We start from the raw sequence: 10,275 nt of genomic DNA on the forward strand, positions 1-10,275 counted from the left end.
GTGTAGGGCCGGGGTTGAAGGGGGTCGAAAGGGGTCTTGAGAGGGGGGTTGAAAGGGGGTGTCGAGGAGAGAGGGATTCAAGGCGCAAAGCTTCGGGCGAGGGATTTGCGCCGGGCGGTCTGCGGGTTGGGAGCTTGCAGAGTGTCAAGCTCAAGGCCCCGGACACGGGCCGGCCTGGTCGCGCCATAGCGAGCAACGCCGCAGGCTGCCCGCTGCAACCCCGGTTTGCCAACATGAACGCGTGAGGTGGGCCGCAGGGCCGCGCCGCACCGCCGCTCAGACCACCCACCTGCTCCCCGCCGCCGGCCGCGCCGCCGGCCCCGCCGCCCGCCGCGCCCGGGCCCGCGCCCTTCACTTTGCCCTTCCCCTCTGCGCCGCGGCCGCCGCCGGCGCCGTCTGCGGCGCCGGCCTCGTCCCCAAACAGCCCGTCCAACTCCTGATCCATCTCATTGCCCCAGGCCCACACAAAGTCGTCCTCTTTGTATCCAAACGACCCCTGCGCCGCCATCGCCGCCGCGTTCGCGCCCCCGCCGCCGGCGTCTGAGGCCGCGCCGTCGGCGCCGGGCTTCGGGCCTGGCGCGCGCGGCGGGGGCAGCGGGGTCAGCGCAATGCCCTCGGCGCCGCCGGCCGCGGCGACCGCGTCGCTCAAGACGTCCATTAGCCACCTGAGGCGCCGCCCCAATGCGTCCGGCGCAGGCCAGCCGCTGCCGCCGACACTGTCGCCGCCGCCCGCGCCGGCGCCGCCGGGCGGCAGGGCCGCCGGCGGCGCGGGGCTGCTGAGTGGCGCGGGCGTGGGCGCGGGTGTGTGGTGGTCGATGCTGAGCCGCCGCGGGTCGGGCCACGCTACTGCATCCAGGTCGCCCCAGACGCCGCCGACGGGGTCGCCGGCAGCCTGCAGTGAGGCAGGAACAACAGAAGCGTCTGAGGCGCTGCCGGTTCTTGCAACCCGCACAGGGCAATGGCACCCCTTAGCACAAAGCTGATCAGAGTGGTCCACCAAAAGAAAGGATCGAGGCAGGCATGAAAAAAATTGCGCAATGTGCTCCAGCGCTGAAACGGTTGCGGCCGGCGACCCCTCGTCGTCGTGCACTCTCCAGCCCAGCCGGCGGCGCAGACGGCGCAGGCCGCTGGCAGCCGCCCGTATCACGCAGTTGCTCCGGTTTCAAACTCGAAACATGGAAGGCAGGGAGGCAAGCCGCCCCAACCTGAAATGCGTGCGCGAGCTCTGGGTCGGCCCTGATGGCGCCGTACGCGCCGTAGCCGTGGCGCCACACGCCCACCAGCAGCGCCAGGTCAGCGTCCACGCCCCACCATGGCGCGGGAGGAGGGCTGCGCCCGGGGTGGACGGGTGGGGTGGTGTAATGCAGCGGGGAGGGGCATAAGTTCTAGGCGTGGCCGGGCAACCCTGAGCCTGAAACCGTACAAGGACCGTTAGGAAAGGGGCAGAACAGATAGAGGGAGGCTGATATGGCTGGCTTACGGTTGGACGAGGCTTGTGCTTAGCAGCATGGCGCCTGATGATGTCCCCGGGCAGCGAGATCAGCAACGGGCCAGCGGGCACCTGTCGCCCGCACGTGCGGGCGGCCGCACCAGAGTTTCGGCGGCGCGGCCTCCAGCACCGCGCGCAGGCGCCCGGCGACCGCCTCGCCGCCGCACGCGAGCAGGTGGCCCATCAGATGCGATAGCTCGGCCAGCAGGCGCAACCGTTTGGCGGCGGAGCGGGCTGCGGCGTCCCCCATCTGTAAAAACATACACACACACACACACACACACACACACACACACACACACACACACACACACACACACACACACACACGTACATACACACACGCGTGCAAACAGTATCATCGGCAGCAGCAGCAACAGCAGCAGCAACAGCAGCAGCAGCAGCAACAGCAACGACAGCAGCATTGGAAACAGCATGAGATGGGGGGAGATTAGCAACGCACAGCATTGGTGATGAGAACGACACAGGCGCTCGACCTTGCAGGCAGCACAGCATGTGCACAGACTGCCCGCAACAGCACACGCTCGCGGTACGAGGAAACAAGATCCAGCTCAAGCAAGAGCATGTACCCACCGGCTCAAGCGGCGCCCCGGGCGTGGGGCCGGGCGCCGGGGTGTCACGCAAGGACAGCAGCTGCTCAATGAGCGCCGACTCATCCGCGGCCCCCTCCTAATGCAGGGTTCAAAGGGCATTGGGATGGTCACAAACGAGCAGGGCTGCTGCGAGATAGTGTGACAGCGGCTGGGGGACGGTGCTTGGGATGCAAGGGGGGGGGGGCAGGGCGGATTCAAGCGGGGGCGCACGCGCACAGCAGCAAGCTGGGGCGTGGTGCTGCCCCAAGCGCCACACAGTTCATCTAGTTTACTGCCTGGCCTCGCATCAGCAGCAGCTGCACCATACACAGCACGATGAGGCGCGCAGAAGCGCACGTGCTCACACACACGAACATACACACACACACACATGTATGCACACACGCAAGCTTGGAATTGCGCGCACGCCGCACCTCTGACAGCGCCCCCCAAATGTCAGCAAGGACCTCCCAGCAGGCGTCCTCCACATCACCAACGCCGTGGCCCAGGGATCGCACGCTCTCAATCAGCGCCGAATGGATCTGGCGCAGAGGGGATGGGGCGGGGCAGAGAAGAATCGGCAGGCGGCTCCGCAGGTGGCCAGCGGGGAGGGGGAACGCAGCGCCGCGGGCTTCCGGGTCGATCAGGGTAATCAACTAGCAAATGGTCGCGGCGCCGTGCGGAGACGGCGCCGTGGAGAAGCGGCCGCAAGGCAATACGCTTGCGAGACAGCGCTGGCGGCGAAAGGCGGACTATGGAGGGGGAGCAGCGCGGCCGCGCAGGCAGCGGGCGGGCGCGCACCTCCTTCCAGCGGCCGACGCCGTACGCCAGGAACCACCGCCGCAGCGCCTCACGCTCCGCGGGCCGCCAGTCCACTCGCTTGCGCTGCAAGATACAGGTGTGTGGTATGGAACGCGGGCGCAGTTTGGTCAACCTCACTGTGCATCTGCAAGCGCAGTGGGGCGGCCCGTGCCCAATGGCCTCGGCATACGTACAACTTCACAGGATGTCAGGCAGCGTTCCAGCAGTCGCCATGCAGAGCTCAGCCCAGCGCACCACTGGCAGCGGCCGTGCGGGCGGCGGCAGGTGGCTGCCGGGCACGGCGGTCAGGCGGGGCAGCGCATCGGCCTGTTGGTGCCAGGCATTCTGCTTCCTCGAGACCTGCTTTTGGAGCTTCTTGATGTCGCCCCTGTTTGCGATGGCATGCATGCCAGGACCAGTAGGAGGGCTGTTGCACGTCCGACGCAGCTGGGCCTAGTGCAACGGGTGATGCGACATGCGTGTCGTGCCCAGCATGCGGCAGGCCTTGCAGCGGGCGTGCATCAGCAGGGGCAGCACATTCAATGTGTGAGGCAGTACCTGTAAGTGCTCATGAGCTTGCTGATTTGCTGCTGCCTCTCTGATGGAGCCTTCTGCTGCTTCTGCTGCTGCTGTTGCTGCTGCTCTTGGGGCTGAGGCTGGCCTGTAACGGCCTCTCCCGCATCCAGCATGGTTTCATGCGAGGCTCCTGGCGTCATTGGGGTATTTTCAGCAATATAAGTGCATACTTAGCACGGTTCTGTTCCGAGATCATTCAATCAGCCTTCAAAGAACCCGGCATATTAGTGGCCGTACACCATACACAAACATGTGAGAGCCGTGTGCGATCTGACATGTAGAGCACCCAGGTGCACTGGCGGAGCAGCATCTCCGGGCCCTCACAATCACGCAGCCTTAGTGCCCGCAAAGTGCCCAGCACCTGTCTGCCCTCTGCATGCCAGGCAGGAAAATGCGCGCCGCAACTGGTCTGCTCTTTGGGCATCCAACGGCCACATCAGGACAGCCTACTTACGCATAGCTGTATCATTCATTTGTTTTGATTCACACTCAATTCTGGTCATGCGTGCGGATCTTGCTGAGGCACATCCAACTAATACGCACTCACGGGCCAGTCAAGGCCTGCGCGGCCCGCTGTCATTGCGTTCCCAACCGCTGCCCTCGGCCCCTGAAAACGCCACGCTGCTGCTGCTCCTCCACTGTTGGCGGCGGGCCGACACCCATGTTGCTGACCCAGCTTGTAAGCAGCTTTGGCGTCTTGAGGAGGTTCCTGAACACAAAGGGTTGGGCAGATGGTGGGATAAGAGCAAGCGGCATCATGTAGACACCGACTGCACCTTTTCACATGACGTGCGCACTTCCTGCAAAGCAAAAGAAGAGCAGCGGCAATGGCGAGAAGGCCTGCGCGTCGTCGAGCCCGTCAGCCGCCCAGTGGGGCACGCGCGTGCCTGTCCCCCAGAGCGTCCACCAGGGCCAGCCCGGAAAGGGGGCTGGCAAGTCCAGGTCGCTGCGCCGCGGTTGCCCCCTCACCTGCCGCTGCTGCGGGGGTACAGGTCCGTGAAAAAGTACCAGATGTGGCCGGCCGCGATGCCAAAGAGGTCCGGGATGGGGCTGCCGCCGAACACGATGGTCATGGCGACGAAGGCGAACGGCAGGTAGAAGGACTGGATTGTGAACAGGCCGTAGATATTGACCTGCCAGGCAAAAGGGGGAAGAGGGCCGGACAATGCGGTGTCCAGGGGTATTGATGAGGGAGGTGGGGGGTGAAGCGAACACGAGTCAGTGAGCAGCCCTGAGGGCTGCATGGCACTGACGGTTGCACATGAGACGTGACAGCAAATGCACAGTGCAACCGCCTACGCCCGACCCCACCCCCACGTGCGGACTAGTTTTGTGTGTCATGGGCACACGTCGCGCGTGATGCGTGAGCGCGATCACATCTTTCCGCCAGCCCCGCGCCCAAGGGTGATCACCGGCACGTCTGGGAAGTTTCTGCTCCACACGTAGACCATCATCAGGACCAGCGGGCCGGTGGTGAAGTACAGGGGCTTGCCGACAAGCGGCGGCACCGTCATCAAAAACACCCCCCCGCAGATGAGCATGAACAAGTAATCTGGCGGGGGCCAAGGGCGGGGGCACCGGGCGGCGGCCTCAGCCTGCGTGTCACGACAGGCAGGTCGAGCTGCAAGCTACGCAACGACCAGGCAGGGCACGCGGCAGGCGCTGCCAAACCGGACGTACCGAGGTTGGTGGCAGCGGCACAGTAGCCGGGGGCCCACCACTCACGGACCGGGGCCCCACCCACCAGCCGGGGTCCCACCACCAAACCACCCACCCGCGGGGTTGAATCGGAAAACCTCTGTCTCCAGGCTGCCGCCATACTTGATCAAGAACACCATATTGAAGACAAACCCCATGCTGAACGCCATGAACGTGTGGCACGTCAGCAGCCGCCACACCTTCGCAGGGGAAAGAGAGGGGAGGGACCCCATGCAGGATGATTCAAACGGCTCCAGGAGTGCAGGGATGTACTGCCTGCAGACTGGTTGCGGCCAGCTCTGTCGGAAGCGGCTGCAGGCCGCCCTCCAGCCTGACGCCCCTCCAGCACGGTTGCTGCCATTCAGCCCGCTGCCCCCATCCCAGAGCCGCTGCTGCCTGTCGTGTGGCCCATGACTTCCTGCTGTGCATCAGGCCTGGTGGATCCCCTTGAAGGATAGTGCCTTCATATTCGGGCAACAAGCAACAAAATGCAAGCACTGCTGCCACCGCTGCCACCGATGCCACCGATGCCACCGCTGCCGCCGCTGCCACCGCTGCCGCCGCTGCCACAGCTGCCACCTGGGTGGCCCCACCGTGCTGTTGCCCGCCGCATACATCACAACCGGTCGCAAACCTCGTATGCAATGCGTGCACGTGCTTATGCACACACAACACACACACACACACACCTGGTAGTGGCCGTAGACCTCTGGCCAAACCAGCGCTATGCTGACGGGGTTGAGGAGCCCCACGTAGTGCGCAAGTGCCAACACGAAGATGGAACCCGCAAAAAACCGTGTGATCGGCGGGATGGTCTCCAAAAAGCCCCCCAGGCCGCCAGCCTGAGCGGCGCCGACCACGCGCGGCGGCATGCCGGTGATGGTGCTGAGCTGCCTGTCGCGCGCGGGTGCAGCGGAGGGCACACTGGGTGCGGCATTGCGTACTGCATCCTGCAGTGGCAGTCACCTGGCAGCTATACCGGTTCAATTACGTTCTGCAATATTGTTGCAACGGCTGATGGCACTATGTTCTAGGTGCAGCGCGTCGCACACCTTGTCCTTCACACTTGGCCTACGGGAGAACCGCGAGTGGGCGGCTGACGCGGGCTGATTACCAATAAAGTAGTAGTTTTACGTCCACAACCTTTGTTGACGGCTCAGCTGCTTCTAGCTGGTTCCTAGATCGTTGGGATTCGGACAGCGACAACCTGTGATGAATGTCCTCAATCACAGAGAAAGGCCTTGATATGCAACAAACATCAGCGGCTTCCTGCGTTGCTGTGGTGAACCAGTGGGAACATCAGTAGACTTGCAAGCACTGCGTGGGTGCCCGCTCCTGCTAGTGCTGGGTGCGGTCCGGGCCCAGGCTCGGGTGCATCGTTACCGTCTATGCAATAGACTCTCTGAACATAATCAAGACTGAGCAGGGTCCCAGTGGGTTTGACTGCCATGCACCACAGCACATGGCATGCACAGTCATCAAGTATGGTTACGGCTGGCTGTTTCCAACAACCTGCTGGTCTGCCGTTTGGTCCATGCAAATGCAAACATTTCGCATCTGCTGTGGAAGTCAAATTTGAACGCACAGTGCTTTGGCGGGTACAGTAGGTTGTAATGGTTTGCTGATGGCTCCAACCGACCAGGCTGATGAGTGCGCTTGCACGTGGAGTGTCAGCATCTTGAGTGTCAGCATCTTGAACGCTGACACTCCAGGCCAACTGTGACTAATACTCCCTGTTTGGAACAAAACCGTCTTGAAAGATTCAGGATGAGAAGTTATCTGGGTTGAGTCGCTCTGAGTCGCTCTGATTATCGACCCGGGCAGCTTTACACCACCAGAATGTGCTGAGTTGCAGGAATCGCAGCCGCAAGGAAAGTCGCATCTAGCTACAGAATAGCGCCGTGGTAAAATGAAAGCGGAACTCGGCGAGGCGCGTGGCTGAAGTGCAATCTGCTGCTGATTGGAGTAACAGGGGCGCATGCCTGTGTGGCTAACGCTTGGTTGTGCTAGCTCGGGCGGGTAGCATCCTAGCACTACACACATGCATTTGTCTCGGCGACATCGACGCCACCTTGCTCACAACTCCCGCAACGCATGCTGCAATCCCGACCTGTTGTGTGCAATGTGAAAGTTTGCGACCTGGCAGCTCACACGCTTCCATACTCCTTGAGCCAATTCTCGTGCCTCAATATGTCCTTCTCCCCGACACTGGGGTTGATCTTGCCTATGGCCTGTGACAGGATGGGAAGATGGGCATGCTTGGAAGTTGAGTGCGATTCAGTCCTGCACCGCGCGCACGTGAACCGCCGCTACAGTGCCTTTGTTGCGCAGGGCCCTGCCTTCCGAATGCAGCCCCAGACAAATGCTTCCATTCTTCGTCGCTGACGCTCAAGAAAAACGCCGCCCTCCAGGAATGAGAGCGTGCTGCAGCACAGACTGGACCACACATCAAATAGCTGCCAAGTGAGTTGTCCGCTCTTCTGGAAAATTATAACGACGTCCTGGTCCTGCACAGCCTACAAGCGCGCCACATTATCAAGGCCGTCATCACCTGCAAGAAGTCGTCCTGCGTGACGGGCTCCTTCATGGCGTCCTTACTCATCTCCCGGATCTCGCTCGGCGTCTTGCCCGCGATGCGGCGCCGCATGCCGTTCATAGCCGCGTCCCTGGCCAAGTCCAGAGGTGTGCATGCGTAATTGGAAGCTGTCATTGTGCTGTGCGCAGGCCTGTCGAGGTACGTGCGGGGCGGCTTCAGCAGCAAAAAGCATTTGCACCCCCGCGGCATCCCAGGCACCTGCAGATGTTGGTGATGTCGTCGCCGCTGTAGCCGTCGAGGCGCTTCGTCACTGCGCTAAACTCCACCCCCGGGTCCACGTCGATCCCCTGCGGAGTTTGTACGGCACAGTCAAGGTGAACTTCACTTGAGTGGTGTTGCCAGATGACCCCCTATCGTCATTGCATAGCTATTGCCGTGTTTATATTGTCTCATTATTGCTTCAGTGTTGCCATACTATTGCCATATTACTGACTTATCATTGTAGCTGACAGTTAGCCCCCTATCTGTACCAACAGCACACAGTCCAGCACTCCTCAACACCGCCAGCCCCCGAGACCCTGCATCCGACGCCCCCGGAGGCACGCCCACCTTGAGGTTGATCTTCAGCAGCTCCTCCCTCTCGTCCGCGCCCGGCAGCGGGATGTAGATGCGCTTCTCCAGCCGCCGCCGCAGCGCCTCGTCGATGTCCCACGGGAAGTTGGTGGCCGCGAGGACCACCACGTGCTGCCGCTCCTCCCCCTCCTGGCTGTTGCAGCCGTCGATCTTGCGGGAGGGGGGGGTACGGAGGGGCGTGCCAACAAGTGGACATCACTCTGGGGCGTTTTGAGGGGTGGCTGGGCGACCACCTCGTCGCGCCCTCTGACGGGCCGAGATGCCTTGCCACCAACTCACGTATAGAGCGACCCTGTTGCCGCCACTCTCGCCGCCAAGAAAAACCTCTGCTTTGACTGTGCCGCCTTGATGGGCCCTCTATCGCTCGAGCAGGCAGCCTCGGCCCTTCCCTTTCACGCCCTGCTTGCCCGATTTTTGCTGCTGCATGCAGCCACCCTTCCCGCACCTACAGAGACAGGATCAGCCCAGCATCGCGCCCACTGGCCCTCACCCCAACCCCCTCACTGACCTGCACAAGCAGCTCGCTCTTCACACGCCGGCTGGCCTCGTGCTCTCCCTCGGCGCCCCTCTGGGTGCACAGGGAGTCGATCTCATCGATAAAGATGACGCTAGGGGAGTAGGCCCGCGCCAGCTCGAACAGGCAGCGCACCTGGCGCGGCGTCAAGGGGGGGGGGCGCTATGGATATCGCATTCCCAGGGATTGCAGGCAGCAGTGGGTATAGCACGGGCGGTGGGTCAGAGGCAAGGCCTGGGTCAAGCAAGCAAAGCTGAGCGCAGATCTCTCCCTGCCCCCCCGCCATCCCTTCTAGCACACAGACTTGAGCATGTGACCAGCCCCACCCCGACCACAACCAGGATAAAGGCCCGCGCGCCCTGCACTTTTGCGGACCGCCATGCACGCAAGCTTCTGTCGCCAACGCGCACACACGTGCGACGCAGTAACGCGCTCTGTCCCCTGAACCAAGGCCTCACCCACCATCCGCTCGCTCTCCCCGCGGTACTTGGAAGCCAGCGAGGCCGACGAGACGTTGAAGAACGAGCACCCGCACTCAGTCGCAACTGGGACGGGGCGGCCGCGGCCAAGGAGGTGGAGGGCAGGCGCGGGCGATCAGGAGGAGGGCGCGCGGCGGGTAGGCGGTCCCACCGGACGGTGCTAGCGGAAGCGCATGGTACATGATGGTCGTAGGAGACGGATTTGAGCACGGCAAATGAGGCGTGATCTCTGCCGCTGCGATGACCGCCGCCCAAATGAAATTTCGCCGGAGCCTCGCCCACTGGGCTGCCCGCGCCGCACTCACCAGCTTTCGCCAGCATCGTCTTGCCGGTGCCTGGCGGCCCAAACATCATAACGCCCTGCGCACCCAGGCGGGGCACAGGGGAAGACGGGCTCACACAGTGGCCCGGCAGCAGCTTGGCAGCCACATGCGCCAAAACAGGAGGCATCTCGGCCCTGAAACACCCGTGACAGTGACTGGGGTCCTGGCCGCACCACCTGGCCCGCGCGCATCGCCCCCCTTCAAGAAACGGGGGGCTGCCCGCGTGCGTTGACTGGTCGATAATTGGGCGGCGCATGACATCAGGAAACCTGCCAACGTGAAACCACCAGCAGCAACAGGCTGTGAAATCCCCCTTGCCCCCAACCCCCTACAGTATCCCCTCGCATCCCAGGGAACCAGCGCCCAAGACCAGCCTGCCTTGACGGGGCGCCGGATCCCCGTGAAGAACTCAGGCATGATCATGGGCAGAACGGTGGCCTCCTCCAGCACGCGCTTGGCCTCGTTGAGGCCAGCAATGTCGGTCCACCTTTGGATGACATCAGCGGGGCCGCATGCATGCGTGTGTGGGGAAGGGGGGCGGTGGTTGGCGCAAGCTTCGACTAGGGCGCGTCCCCCCGGTCACACGCATGCACGTCATCAGGCGCATGCATGTGGCCCAAGACCGAGACGCTA

At 63.0% G+C, this 10,275-nt stretch overlaps 2 protein-coding genes across 2 annotated transcripts; both read right to left on the reverse strand.

The window, feature by feature from the left end:
* Positions 1-150: 150 nt before the first annotated feature.
* MNEG_9811 (hypothetical protein) lies at positions 151-3,572 on the reverse strand (the record flags this gene model as incomplete). The annotated part of the gene is made up of 9 exons (XM_014041716.1): positions 151-174; positions 290-892; positions 1,206-1,329; positions 1,591-1,739; positions 2,084-2,179; positions 2,517-2,624; positions 2,884-2,967; positions 3,139-3,271; positions 3,442-3,572. 9 exons carry the CDS (start codon positions 3,570-3,572, stop codon positions 151-153), a joined length of 1,452 nt encoding a protein of 483 aa, XP_013897170.1.
* A 463-nt stretch (positions 3,573-4,035) lies between these two features.
* On the reverse strand, positions 4,036-9,640 carry MNEG_9812 (microtubule-severing ATPase; the record flags this gene model as incomplete). The annotated part of the gene is made up of 12 exons (XM_014041717.1): positions 4,036-4,168; positions 4,429-4,592; positions 4,872-5,011; positions 5,234-5,357; positions 5,847-6,051; positions 7,309-7,388; positions 7,709-7,823; positions 7,952-8,040; positions 8,303-8,476; positions 8,835-8,975; positions 9,303-9,385; positions 9,625-9,640. The coding sequence occupies 12 exons, from the start codon at positions 9,638-9,640 to the stop codon at positions 4,036-4,038; spliced, it is 1,464 nt and encodes a 487-aa protein (XP_013897171.1).
* Between the last annotated feature and the right edge of the window lie 635 nt (positions 9,641-10,275).

Source organism: Monoraphidium neglectum (genome assembly GCF_000611645.1).
Source record: "Monoraphidium neglectum strain SAG 48.87 unplaced genomic scaffold scaffold02071, whole genome shotgun sequence".
Taxonomy (NCBI): domain Eukaryota; kingdom Viridiplantae; phylum Chlorophyta; class Chlorophyceae; order Sphaeropleales; family Selenastraceae; genus Monoraphidium; species Monoraphidium neglectum.